At 43.0% G+C, this 15,440-nt stretch overlaps 1 protein-coding gene across 3 annotated transcripts in view; it reads right to left on the bottom strand.

Moving 5' to 3' along the window:
• MDM2 (MDM2 proto-oncogene) overlaps positions 1-14,757 on the bottom strand; it is a 35,684-nt gene extending 20,927 nt beyond the window's left edge. The window contains exons 1-3 of one of the 3 annotated variants that reach the window (XM_078594171.1): positions 14,700-14,757; positions 3,717-3,781; positions 796-870 (exon numbers count right to left, since the gene is read on the bottom strand). In XM_078594171.1, the coding sequence (XP_078450297.1) occupies positions 796-870; positions 3,717-3,770 (129 nt within the window). In that variant the 5' untranslated portion in view covers positions 3,771-3,781; positions 14,700-14,757. The other 2 variants (XM_078594172.1, XM_078594173.1) reach the window with 2 other exon arrangements.
• Positions 14,758-15,440: the final 683 nt, after the last annotated feature.

Here is a 15,440-nt window from a genome sequence, read left to right on the forward strand (position 1 = left end):
CTTTGATGAACACCACTTTGCGATATAGGCCTTAGCACTTTTGTTTGACAAGTATTATAATAAAATGCCAATTTGCCATATAATTGGTCATAAATATCTTTGAAAATGTAATAAAACAAAAAGCGGAAATACGAGTAGATTTGAGTAATGAAAACTATCTAAAATTTTTGGGCCAACAAAATGCAACGATATAAGGTTTTTTCAAATAATAAAACTTACTTTTTCTTACCAAATTGTTGTTATACTTTTGTATGTTCATTTGCAAAACGATAGACATCGCTTGATTTTGTAAAACCATGTACATGGCTTCTGAGGGTCACCAAATAGATGCCATTTGTATTTCCCAAAAAGTGTGTTGGATAATAAGTGGTGCTGTTCGTGATGGATTGCACCTTCTCCACAGTCACAATTAGGCAACTCCTTTAATGGAGGAGGGGAGGGAGGAGCAGCACTTCCCATTTTGTTGTTCCACTCGGTTAAAAGCCGGTGTCGCTGTGAATAGGCGAGGTCAATGAAACAGCTATTCCTTCGTGAGAAGTCAACAACAGCAACACTGCCCACGAAGATGAGTTGGGCCTCAATACTCGTCTGAACGGGGAAGACACTTTTGGCTCGACTAGGGCATTGAAATTTGACAGCGAGTTCTCAAACGAGTGGCAAACATCGCAGTGTTCGTCACCGTGTGATTTTTTTTTCGTTTTAGCAGAATCGGCAAGATTTTCGGCAATGCCAGGCAAGCGGCGGCAAACCGCGCATGCCTCGGGACAGGCGTTGTCGCGAGTGTTCGCATTTCACCTGCTGCACCGTGAACGTGTCGCTTTTCGCACCAACAGACTGCAAGAGACGCAGTAGTAGAGGCACAGGCCTTACCTGCAGAACAGACAAGACACAATCATTACGTTACGCTCGTATTCAAATCACCCTCAAAGCAATCATGCGCAAATCATAATCATGCAGATTTTTTGGCTTGCTGGATTGTTACAAAAGAGACACACTCACACCAAAAACACGCATCTCCGATGAGCACGGTGCAAAAGAAGTTCAACATACATACACACGTACGCAGACATACAAAGCAAAGGGACACACACAGCAAACACACAGACATGAGGCATTACAATTTGGCAACCCCCTCAATGCACGCATGATGTGCAAAGCTTAGGTTTATTTTACTGTTGTCTGCAAGTGGAGTGTCACATGCAAGCCTCAACATGCCCGGCGGGGCTCTCATAGACAGAGCCAGCTGTTCTATCCCTAAGACCAATTCCACCGCCTGCAGCCAGTCTTCCTCTCCTACCAGAGACACAGAACACGTGCTGTCTAGCATCACATATCTACACTGCGCTCTGTAAGCTAGCCGAGCAACATGCGAGTGGTGCACAAATTCCTCATTTCCACGCCACAATGAACACATTTTAACCAGACTGTTCCCAGGCCATTCTTGTGCTGCTCAGACCTCATGATATTCAAAGCAGGCCCATAACATCATAAACATTCCAGAACCACGATAATACCTACTACCTGGGCCGACCTACCATTAAGCGGCCACCAAATACAATGGGACAATGACACCGAAATTAACTTCAAATCTTGATTTTAATTACACAGCCTAACTAAACCAATTTACATCGCCCCCCACCCCTGGATGCGTCAGCCGCATCAAGCAACCTTCGTGCAACAAAGCGCTGCTTTTTTCGCTCAGGCGGTGAACACAAAGTGCAGTAGAGTGCGAGTCTTGTAAAGTCCTCAGAAACTGATCAGAGACTCACCAGTGGAATGAGCACTAACCTAGGCAAGGTCACAAAGACATTTTGCATGTGCGCATGCCCGAGCTGACAATAACCTACGTGACACGTTGTTGAGATGCAAGATCGTTGATTGGTACAACACTTGAGCGATGCCAACCCTTTGTGTCGACTTTACAATCGATAAAAGCCTGGATTTATAGTCGCAATCAACTCGCTGGACTCGATCGTAGAATAAATATTGCGGTCAAGGAAACTTCCACTTTCATCTTCCGCTTTTAACATCCACCACCCCTCACCCCCTACCATCTCAACGAGAGTGATAATCCCAACCCCTCCCCCTTTACCAACGCATGAACCGAGCTAAGAGATTAACACCTTCAACCTTAGGTGACTCTTCAAGTCGTGGGAAACCTAAGGACATTGGACATAGAAACAACAAGGACAGAGTCCAACAAACATCACAACAAATTTTGGATACAAGACGTTTTAAAGCCTCCCTCGCAGATGTTTGACAGTGATCATCAAGCAATGGTCTTATGATATTCATACATTCCAGCAAGAGTCCAGTGAATGATGCCACAGTGATTGATCACAGTGGGGTTCTGCCTGTACCTAAATAATTAAAAGTGGCCAGAGCAGGATGTGTTTTTAATGTGGTTTCTCTAATATGCGATGTGCTGGGAGAAAACCCACACACACGCATGGTACGTACCATGGAAAATACAATAATATTGCATGCAAATGCGAGACACAGAGTAAAGGTTGCATGGAAATGCCGAAACATTTTCACTCAATTTGCCAAGTCGACTTAATCTGTCAGCTGACAAGCCATAAACAGAGACAGGGGCATTATGGGTAGTCCACAGCATGGAACTGCCAGTGTTAGGGAAGGTAACACCGCAGCTCAGAAGAAGCGCGTGAAAATTGCTTAAACAAAATAGGAATGACGGTATTGCTGGAGTTTGTAAAGCATGTTAAAGCAAAAAGGTAGATATCAGTCTTTGAATAAATATTCTCAACAACAAAAAGCCTCAAGATTGGACAAAAAACCACTTGTTATTGGGTAGACCAGTAGCGTAGAGGTTAGCATAATTCTATATGAACTCGCCGCCGTGAATTCAATGCCTAGCCATACTAATATCAGTGGCGAGTGACATCTGAACTGGCTCTGGATGTCCCCACCCATTATCTACTTGCACGCCCGGAAAGCAAGGGGTGGCCTTTATCTAATAGTGGATTGACAAAGTGCTGTTGAACTATCATTATTATTGATCAATACCAAGGATTTCCCAATATCTTATGACACCAGATACAACCTTCCTTCCCCTCTCAGTGTCTCCTTTCGTCCCAGAATAGCCAGGCAATTGGAATGCATTGGTAAATTTGGCATAGCTGATATAATCTACTATAAATATACATCAGCAGGCAGACACACACAGAGAAGTCACATGTACACAACAAATGACGAAAGACGACCCAGTTACTTAACAACCCAGCCTTGAAGCGCACGCAACAAATCTATTTGCAGCACTAGCATAGAATGCTTGTAATCACTGTCTTACTGTTCGTGACAAACATTTATCTCATGCATGAGGCTTACCCTTAATGCTGAAAGCTCACAAAAAGCACATTTCAATCGTGGGAAAACTGCAGGTAAACCAGCAAGCAAACACTGTATACAATGTACAAGGATCAAGTCTTTATTAATATAGACAATCTAAACTGGAAAGTCTAGGCTATTAAGTCCTGACACGTGAAGACAGCATACAATCCACTTACTGCAGTGGAAACATCTCCAGCTGTTGTTCCTCAACTAGATTCTATAACGTGTGGCACCTGGCTGTGTTCACAACATGCGACTTACCTAATAACCCACTCAAACCCGAAACAACAACACTCAGCCTTAAGCAATTTTCTCAAAACACATTGTAAACACATGGCGAGATGAAAGCAATACCAAACACTTACCAGATCTTCCTTACGAACTCCTGAAGAAGAAGAGGCGGAGGGGCTGGCACTCATTATGATTACAACTGCAGAGACACACGGAGACAGGGACATGTCGGTTAGCCTTAGACACAGTGATGATCGAGCATGATAATGACCACCAATTAAGGGTGGTATTGTTTGGCATCATGGTCCGGAACTGAACTTGGCTTTTAGAGACTGTAGCACGGTGAAATAACCAACGCAACGCAATTTATTTATTAAAGTAGCAACGTTACACACAAAAAGAAGACACGATAATTATAACAGTAGAAAAGATTACAAATATATGTATGTTGTCTAGGATCAATTAAAGCATTTTGGATTGGGGATTGTTCCAGATATTCTGATCGATTAAACGACATTTATTCCAAATTGACAATTTTCTAGTTTTCCAAGACCATAAATACTAAACTTTTTTTTACCAGGAAAGGCCCCCTGAGCTACATAGCTTTTTCAGAAGCGACCTGGCCACAAATGATAGCTGAACGAAGTGATTGATTTCGTGAAAATTCATAGCAGCCGGAGGACTCAGAAAAAAATCCACGCAACCACGGGGAGAACATGCAAACTCCAAATATACAAACGCCATAGTCGGGATCGAACCACGACCCCCTGCATACCAAGTGAGGTAGTTAACATCTCACCACCGTGTTTCAACAAAGAGTCCGGCTTCAGGCCTCACAGAGTGCTTTCAACTGAAGAGGTGAGATTAGTGCCATAAATACTGTTTAAAAAGTCCATGGTACCCCAATAAAGTTTTACTATGTCCAGGCATAACCAGAAGGCATGAAGGTAGGACTGAACCATGCCCGGAGAGCATCTAGGTAATGTAGGAGCCATGTATGAACTTAATCTGGATCAACCTTAGTAGCAACGATCTTGGGCCAGATTAAGGGCCCCACCAAATGTGTGTCCATTTCTGCAGGTGGACCTCATAGGACAGACACCTATTCCTAAGTTTCCTGGAGACCAGTCTAGTTCGGGAGCCCTCACCATACATCAGGCGATAGGCCTCTGCCAGTCCATATTCAGCCTTTTGGTATTTCGTGCTAATCTATGAATGGGTAAAATAAATTGCTAAGGTTCTTTGCGGGGGCTTTCACAATCGCGTCTCTGATCTATAAATATATTTTTAATGGGAGCGCCAGATGTTATCCTTAGCCTGCACCTGACTAAAGGACAGCACACTGCCCTCCTTAGACGAAAGATAACCTACAATTTCCATGCCGGACTCACTCCAGCCAGCCCACATTGACACCTTCCTCCCCCGAAATTCAAAGTCGGATAACCCCATAAAAACGATTTTCTATAGAGAGGAACTGGGAAGGGGATACGTTTATCCCTTTGCAAATCCCCAGCATCGAAGAGAGCGTCCACACCAGTTTCTATGCTCCGGGGTCTACCTCTGGGCCAGGCAAGGGAAAACCCAGCGAGGGAGCACGCCCTTACAGACTACTCTTCCTAATTTTCGTAGGATCCAACTAGCGTTTCATGTTCTGAAGGGCTGCCGCCCTATGGTATTTCAATAAATCCGGGAGAGTCAGAGCGCCCTGGTTCACCGGTAGAGTGAGAGAGGGGGGTAATCGATGCGTGCAAGTTTGCGATTCCAAATAAACAACGAAATTTATTTTACAGTGGGGCACCCTAAAAATGACATCAGGGAGGCACCAACCACCTGAAGCCAGGGGAGTGGAAATTATTCCGGAAGAGCAATGAGGAAGGGACCGTAACGCCGAGATATTTGAAGTGGGATGGAGACCACTTAAAGGGCAACAGGCCCTCTGGGGGTTTGGGGGATACTGGTGATAGGGGCATGAATTCCGACTTGGCTACATTTCATGTATGTCCAGAAGCTCCCCCATACTCCTTCACTAGGACTGCACTAGGGACTTAACTCTTAGACAGCCATGGATGAAAAGGAAAATTATTTTGTGTAATATGCAAGAGCTCATGAAACCTTGTCAAGAACAGACTTCTCTGACTCCTTACACTCTAGGACATGACCTCTGCTTTTACCTCACTAGTACATAAATTATGGTACCTCCACAGAGAATTACTCAAGGACCGACATCCGCTAGCTAAACCGACTAAGAAGACAGTCACTTCCTCCAGGTTGATGCCAAGGCATCGACATCCACCTCTCATAAGATCATTCATCATGTCATTAACAGTACACCTTTAAGGAATATTCAGATGTATATGTACTCATGAGAAAGTCAGGACTCCAACAAATTATACAACTAGAAACCAAATTCGACAACCTGCACACAAAAACTTGAGCAAAATTTCAATCACATGTACCATACATTAAAAAGGGTTGTACCCTAAACAAAACTCAAATGGCTGCACAGATAACCCAGATCCTTCTTAGGCAATATTATTCCACTCCTACATCCCCAATGCCACGTGCATTCACATTCAGAAGAGGACCCTCTTCGCCACATCAATCGCTCTACCAGGACTCACGGAAGCGGTTACAGGATCGCCCACTGTGTGTTCAGGAATGCCCACTGGACACCCGGTCGAGATGGATCGCTGATTACCGCGTTGTGCATTCGGGTCCACGTTTCTCAAAACACTTGCAGCCTCTGTAGAATAACTCCATCAATGCTGGCTGTCTACCTACCCCCACCCCGCTGCAAGCAAGACGCCATAACAACACGCCTTCACAAGCTTGACACGCCTCCCAGTTATTAATAGAACTGCCACCAAATATAGCTGCTAAATACCAAATAAAAAAATGTTAGCTAAGGCTAGGGTGTTAAGTTTAGAAATAGTGCTCCCACGCATAATATAAATCACCAAACTATATTTATTTAACAAAAATTTGACGCGTAATGTAAGAAATAGAATGAACTCCAGCCCAAAGATGGAAACATACACTATTACCCTGGATGGAAAGAAGGCTTTCTCTGTGTAGAAGAGCCAGTTTCTATATTTATTCTTCATGGATGTATGAAAAACAATTGTCCATAATTTCGTCTTCTCTTCACACTGTCAAATGAATGTATTGCCATTTCCATTCAGGAAGGCCCAACTTCGGGAAAGAGGTGAACTCAGTTTATATGTGGATGATATGTTAATCATCATGAGAAAATCTGCATGTTCCCTTTCTCAGCTTTAAAGTCTGATTACAACATATTAGAAAGGTCTCAATATATCTTAAATCAAACTCGACAAAGTCTGAAAGCACTCCCTTGCTTTGCGACTCACCGCAACTTGTTAGATTGCATAATCTCAACAAAAATTCAGAGTAATGATGGAGTGGTGGCACAATGGTTAGTGGTCACCTCGTCCTCAAATATTCGTGGACCCAAACAAATACGATAAAATATTTTATTACAGAAAATAAAATGTCCTCCTGAAATGTAAAATCCACACGCCAACAATTCCAAGATATACATCAATATAATGTACAAATCAGCATTCCTAAATCCTGGGCATGGAATTCAGAACAAATCACACTTTTGTAAGGCACAATGTCATTATTAACCACTTACTAGAAGTCCAAACCTGGCAATAACTCGTTATATTGCTGCATCTGTATAACGCACTAAATAAAGCAACAAACTATTGCGTTAAGCAGTTATGTGAAATATGCACAGAAACAAAAGGCATTTAGTACTGCTAACCCTGCAAGTGGGAGAATACAGCTAAAAAACGATACGCTCTTAAACAGGATCTGCAGAGATGCGGTCCGTGCTTAGGCAGTCAGCTGTACTTACGTGCTGCAACCTGTAAATTGGCTGCACTGACAAAAGACTGGCCGCCCCAAAAGGGGTCGGAGTAGGCGCAAAGAGGCGTGAGCCTCGGTGGGCAGAAGAAGAGAAAAAAATCTCAAACGCGTGCACCCTTATAACAGCTTGACCCTAGTCCCCAGTGACTCATGCAGGAAAGTGGGCTGGTTTCAGCTGGTCCGTGTGACTTATCCGGCATGTGCCCAGACATGTCCACACACACACGCAGAGACACGCACACACATGTTCACACACCTGCCCACACACATCCGCACACAAAGACATAGCCCAAATAGCCTGAGCAGAATTTTGGGGCAAATGCTGTTAGCAAGCACCTATGCAGGCCGGCACTGTATAGGAGGGGGTGTGTGGCCAGCACACGCCCAGCTACCATTGCCTTCCTTGGGGCGATGTTTACACATCATAACAGATACTCATTTTAGGCAGAGTGGACCAAGGGGAGGCCCAGGACCAGTTCACATAAATCACTGGCGTTGGCCATGAGTGTGAATCGAACTGGAGTTGCTGGGTACGTAGCGAACCACTACACTACCGCACATTCACAACACATGCTCACATACACACGTCCAACACAAAGACATATCACACACAGAGGATGACAAAGTTTGCAAGCATGAGGGGTAGCAGCCTTGGCTGAGAATTGAACTCAGGTCCGATGGGTGGAGAGTAGTGCACTAATCACTTCACCAGTACTCCCCACACAGATGTCCTAACTTTACACTTTTCTGCCAAGACTATATCACATGGCCTCCACTTCACTGCATACTGACAAACACCACAACCAATGGCCCCATTCCCCACAGAAGTTCCCAAGTTTAAATTCTAACAAAATTATAGCCTCTCACCACCTTACTTCTATTAGGTGTATTTGCTAAATTGTTAAATATACAACAAATGGCAAGGAAGTAAGACAATTCCTACTCCAAATCCAACAAAAATATATTGCGTTCCAGTGATTATCCATTGTTTGCTTTATTAAAAAAAAAATAGCGGGATACATTTATTTGAAAGACTGGGTAATGGATTCAATGTGATTAAATTTCAATAACTAAACAAACCTCTTATAAGTTAATGTATTGATTCTTGTTCGTAGATTACCCAAGTACTGTACCACTATTTATTCTAAATGCATATATTTTTAAAAATGTGGGATGAATAGATATGAACTGTAAGCTCTTGTGGCACAATAATGCCAAGGAATATTAATAAAGCTTAACATTTCAATTACAAACCATTCACAGCATGAACGGTCGCCCCTAAACGCAATTAAAAGAACGTATTGAAACGAAAACAAACGTAACAAAAGTACACAGCAATGCTGACCACCCACTCGGCTAGCTTCAAACATCACAACTATTCACCACATCCTCGGAAGCTCCTCTCATTTGATGTCCCCCAAACCAGTGCAAATCTTCCATCAACACCTTCTGCTAATGATCCATCATCAACCCCAACCCCCACCACCAAAAAAAATCTTACCCCCCCCCAGCACTCCAGCCAGTGCCCCCACCCCGGAGATCCCCTTTGCTCAGAGCAAATGTGAACTGTGACATCAATTAAAAAGAAGTGTGGGACTAATGACAAATATTTCTGGAGAAATTAAAAATAACAGTTGCAATCAAAGTGTATCCGATTACAAGCGTTGTGTCGTGCTCATATCCACAGCTTTGAGCTAGTTGGGAAAAGTACACATTCCTATTACAAGGATCTGCCTGTGTAATGACAAATGTTGGCTTGTGCAAAATAATGATCACCTTCAATGATGGCAGAGTAAAGATAACATTGTGATGCTTTTCTAACTATATAAACACGAAGACCATATCAAGATATACATATATAGATCATGACTGATTTACATTCTACTGATTTATAAGGACTAAATAAATATTAAATGTGGCACAAGGTCGATTCTATGCTGAAAACCAAAAAACATGACATAAAATCGAGCACAAATCAAAATAACTCATTGCCATTATCATTAACACAGCATTTTTTACATAAACATATAAAGACTGTTTCAGGCAGAGGCTCTGGAGGGCCAAAGGTGAAAATATGACAATTGCTTATCTGTAAACACGTTAGCTTATTACGTTTCGTGTTATAGAACAGCACTGATGTCAAAGGTGGTACGGGTCTTTTCAAATAACTAATGTAAAAACAGTCATTTGTTTACCCAGGAAAGCCTCACCGGGTCTCCCTATGCTTTCTAATGGTAAGCTTGGAATGTTTATTCACCGACTTACCCTGAGGATCCGTAAATATGGGAGGAACTCGATTAATCAAAGAAACACTCAACTCAAATGTTGCATACAAGTGCCTCAAACAAGCAGCAGCTTCTTACCCAAGGAGGTTGGAATTGTTACAAGCACTCACAATAATCATCACGATCCACCAACACCACCCCCCCCCCCCCTCAAAGCTGTGCATGGCAGGCGCCATCAAGGCTGGCAAAATTATTTTAACAAAGCAGCCGGTGACTAATTAGGGTGTTCACATGCCTGTGGGGTCGTGAGGGCAGGGCCTTGCCCGGGCTAGCTCACTGCGTGTGGGGACCTGCCCGACTTCTCACGCCTTGTATACGTGTTTAAAGCCTTGTATGTGCTTAAAAGCACTGTGTTGTAGGTACTCTGCTCAAAGTCCACCCGATCTCACAAACTCATGACAACCACATTAATACAAAGCCATAGCTACTCGTTTAGACATATCCAAAAAGACCCATTCCAGGGCTCAAGTTCGCATTCATTATTTTCTAGGACCCCCCCCCCCCGCGCCAGATGCCCTGCCCCCCCTCCAACCCTGCCCCCCTCCTCCCTGAATGGCAGAGGGAGAGGAAATATTTTCCAGAGCTCAACCTAGGACAACTCCGGCTGAAGTAAAGCGCTGTCACCATTGTTTTAGACATTTTAGGTGGCCAACTTCACATTTAAATGGGGATCAGTAACTTTTCCATAACTTTGGCTGCCATTCCGTAGTTCAGTCTCGACCACCAGCCAACTTCCCTTTATCGGGACATGTCCTGCCCAAGCCCCCTTTTCTAAACAATACAAATTTTGTGTCTAACCAGCATATGCCCAATTGGATGTTTTCCACAGAGGTAAAGGGATTAAATCAGCTCATGTGCAGGAGCCAGTCGGATTATTGCATCACAAGAGATGGCAACAGCCTGGGCGAGGGTTTCATCCAGCAGTAGATAAATCACGGCTGGTGATTACTTTTTTTCTTCGTAATGTCCACAGAGCAAACAGAAACCAGGAGCGGTGTGTATCGTCCAAAACACAGCATCTGTAAAACCCACTTTTGAAAGAGTACTCAGGGCACCAGGCAAGTACTTCCATGCACAACACCTATCACACATCAAGCCATGGTAGTTTGTAATGTGTAAGCTCTGAACTTATTTTGCAATGTCAAAAAGTAAAAAATTTGTCTAATGCTCAAACGAGTAGGTCCTGATCTACAGGTGGAAATTCCATATTAATTTGTATTTCCATCGTGCAACCACTGCTACCTTCCTGTAAAGGGGTATACATTTCCTCGACCTAGGATCCGGGCGGAATTGATTGGAATTTGAATTTGCGACCTTCCAATTTACACTGCCACAGCAGTGCATAGCCAAGCTCTGTATACGCAAGGTGACAAATATTTAGTTTCTAGATTTGTACATGACACGCTAACATAGCCATATAATGAAATAAAAAATGCAGCTTTCCTACATTGCTTCCAGACCATCATCGCCCCTATAAAAGGTGGAAGTAACAAAAATATCCATTACAGAATAGTTAAAATGTAAATACCCTATAAAGGTTCAAAATGCTTATTGAAATTCCGTATAAATGTCAAAGTGGAAATGTAATGGTCCCCCCAAGTTCAAAGCTGTAAGCACCACCGCTTTCACGTTTGCAGACATTCAATATGCACAATTCACACCGCATACAATGCATGTAACCATCACTAAACAAATATATATACAGAGAAAACACCACATTTAAAAAACACCTTTGATAAAATTATCCAGTGAATAAAGCTCTATCATATAATGTAAAGTACCCATTAAAGCTCAAAAGTTAATACAACACCGAGTTTATTTGACCTGTTTTTAAATTACATTCACTTCCTGTTTAGTTGCTCCTGTCTCAATGCGTGAGAAGCTGAAAAGCGTTTGGCCTTGGAAAAGTGTATTAAACAGAGCTGTCAATCATACACCTGGTCCCACCCACACACTTGGCTCCTCCCTCTCTGGCTGCAGCTTGACATTGTAATTCTTTACAGCAAATATTAGATTACAATCTTAACACTCATGTAGTGTTGCCTATAGGTTTTTTGTTGTGTTTAAAACATAGGTTTTGTTAAGATTTCGTTAGCAAAGGCGATTTACAAAATCAAGATTATGTCAGGGCCTCATGGCACATCCGCCCAATGTTGACTACGGCTACTGCTAACACTTCTCTTTTTAAGTAGGACAGCCATGTCTGATGAGGTGCACACCCTCGTTTGTGATGTGGGTGTCCACCTCCATAAAATTAACTCAGCGTTTAGTGACAACAGCGAGAGGCCTGCAAGAAAAGAATGCACGTAGCAGAACATAGCCACGAGAGTGATGTGTATTGATGTCGCTCTGTGGAAGGGCAATATTGTTAGTTTTAAAAATTTCTAATATAACCATGTTAACTATGCTAGGAATGATAATAGGGTGTTCCCGTTTCTGACAATAAAACAGGTGTTAAGATGTTAAAACATCAAACTGAAACCTTTGCAAGGAATCATGTCTGCATTAACCACATACACTTGTGGTGAAAATGCAAACAAAAAAGACATGCCCTGATAGTATGTGCATTGTCTTTTAAACCGATTGGTCCACACCAGAGACAACTTTCTTTAGAGCCTAGTCTCAAACCGTGTTAGACCAGAGGACGCCAAAAGGCAAACAGCACAAAGACAACGTACTATCAGGACATTGAGAGCTCGGGGTGAGCCGCTACATCATGGGACCTATTTTGCCAGTATCAAATTATGATAAGGGTTTTTGCCTTTCTGGCAATAAAACAGGTGTCAAGATGGAAACCTTTGCAAGGAATCATGTCTGCATTAAACACATAAACTTGTGGTGAAAATGCACACAAAAAAGCATGCTCTGACAGTACGTGCATTGTCTTTTAAACCGATTGGTCCACACCAGAGACAGCTTTCTTTGCTAAGAATGTTGATGTATGCTGGTAATGTTATTAAAGCTGATGACGTGGTAGATGAAATGTTAACTGCTCAAACAACCACAATTGTATACCAAAAGAGCTCAAAGAACCACAACCATACACCACAACGGCTCCAACTAAAGCCATACACCGCCACAACTTAAACCACAACCAACCACAATCACACACCACAAAACGTTCCCTAACAACTACGTATGCAAATACAACTGCTCACACAACACAGCCACAAAGACAAGCAACAAACAATTGCTCCAACACAACTACTGCACAAATACACAGAAAAAACTACCTTCGACGCATCTGTGTCAGAGTAACGGTCGACACGAGTCTGCTGCTGATCATAGTCCCTTACGTTCTCATAGATATTTACCCAATCCCATCATCTCCCCCTGCACATACACTGCATCCAAGCATCATCAACCTTCAAGCACGAGCTCATGGCTCTCCGGTTCAGGCTGGTGGTATACGAGGGAGGGAACTTTTGACCTCTGGCTCCGTGCCTCCGAGTTTTCGATCTAACAAGGCGTACGCTTCGCCAAACGTGAGCACGTTATGTTTATTGCTATCAATATTACACTTCACTAGCATACATACACTTAAATACTTGCTACATTAATAAACACAAACACTCACTAATACAAACTTTCCATCAATTCATTCTAAATAACGTACAGTGCATAACATAAACAGCTTCATAAAAAATTAACATAGAGGTACATTCAATAAGTAAAATGCAGTTGCATACAACACAGACAATATTATTTGATGACTTTGCGTTGGCAGTGGTGCACAAGTACAATGGAAAAAAAGCTCATTCGTCAATAAGTCTTAAAAGACAACGATATAACAGGCGAATTAATGGGCAACGAACACGTAACACATTTGATTGGCATAAGCACATTCAGTAATCCATTCGCAAACGTACACCACCGCATCACCACGCGCGTCTTAAAATTTGGAGTAAAACACTGTGCGCGGTCTATAAAAACAGCACAAACCGATTGCACAGGTGGCGAATATAATGGATTGGATAACATGTGTTATAAATAACGCACGTGTGTGTGTGTGTGTTTGCTGTATCCACGAGGCATGTTGTCAATTGCTTGAGAGAAGCGCGGCTTGATTATTGACTGCGAGATCCGGTATCGAACACGATGCAGAGACGCTCAGTGGCTTCCCAAGGAAACGGGGTTGGAACTTCACAGCATTGTCCGTCATTTATTAACACGTAATTCAACTTTAAGAAAACATCCATACTTTAAACGAATGCAATTGTTAGATGGTGTTTATTTTTACACGGTTATGAAAACATACGTGTGTCTACGCAAACCCGAGAGCTCTCCGATGCGAGGCCGCGTGTCCCGATTTCCGGCCAAGATTTAGGCGAGACCGAGGCTTACGAGCAAAACCGGGCCGCGGCGGTCGCGGTCAGCTGTTTTATTCGTTTAAATAAAAAAAAAGTTGCATTCAATTACCGACTAGAACGTAATGAAAACTACTCTAAAAGAGCACCGACATGCAATCGTTTGCAAATAATACACATTTTAAACAGGGTTGTTATAGTTTTAATTAGAAAATGAGGCCTAATTAAACAGGCTTTTCGAACACAAAGGCTCACGCGCGGTCGAGGTAAACAAAGCGGCTGCGGTGTTTCTTATTGAATAAGTCCACCGTGCTCGCTTAACAATAAACTAACCATTCCAACACCCCATTTCTAAAACAATACATTCAAGTTATAGCCTCAAACAATACGAATTAAATTCAAATGAAATCAACAACTCGAAGCGCTCGAGTGCGGCCTAGCAACTCAGGCGACGCTGCACTCACACAAAAAAACACTCGGCAGACTTCCCGTATTTAGAACACAATTCCTTACATTTTGTTACACGGATAGCCTTGGGTTTAGTATTATTTATACGCAATAGCAAATGTTGCGAGTTTATTTTTGTTTAGGTGTTGTTGGTTAGCGAAGGATGCTTGAACGCCGCTCGACTTACCGAGCTTGAGGATCTTGCCCGGGCAGGTCTGGGCACGCGGAGGACGTGAGGGGGTGGGAGGGTGGGAGGGTGGGAGGGTGGGAGGGCCCCGGAACGTGCATGGAGCCAATACGCCTGAGATTCCGCCCATGGCATCCAATCGATTTTGATCGATTACACACGCCTCAATTCAACTTGGAGCCAATACGGCTGAGATTCCGCCCATGGCATCCAATCGATTTTGATCGATTACACACGCCTCAATTCAACTTGGAGCCAATACGCCTGAGATTCCGCACCTGGGAACCAATCGATTTTGATCGATTACACACGCCTCAATTCAACTTGGAGCCAATACGCCTGAGATTCCGCACCTGGGAACCAATCGATTTTGATCGATTACACACGCCTCAATTCAACTTGGAGCCAATACGCCTGAGATTCCGCCCATGGCATCCAATCGATTTTGATCGATTACACACGCCTCAATTCAACTTGGAGCCAATACGCCTGAGATTCCGCACCTGGGAACCAATCGATTTTGATCGATTACACACGCCTCAATTCAACTTGGAGCCAATACGCCTGAGATTCTGCCCATGGCATCCAATCGATTTTGATCGATTACACACTTTACCAACGATTTCGCCAATCAAACAGGAGGTGTTAAAGCGTTAAAGCACAAAAACTGAAAGCTTTTTTCAAGGAATCATGCCCCGCATTAGCCACATGTGCTTCTGGTGAACATGCAAACAAAAAAAA

Source organism: Lampetra planeri, chromosome 5, assembly GCF_965212315.1.
Source record: "Lampetra planeri chromosome 5, kcLamPlan1.2.h2, whole genome shotgun sequence".
Classification (NCBI taxonomy): Eukaryota; Metazoa; Chordata; class Hyperoartia; order Petromyzontiformes; family Petromyzontidae; genus Lampetra; species Lampetra planeri.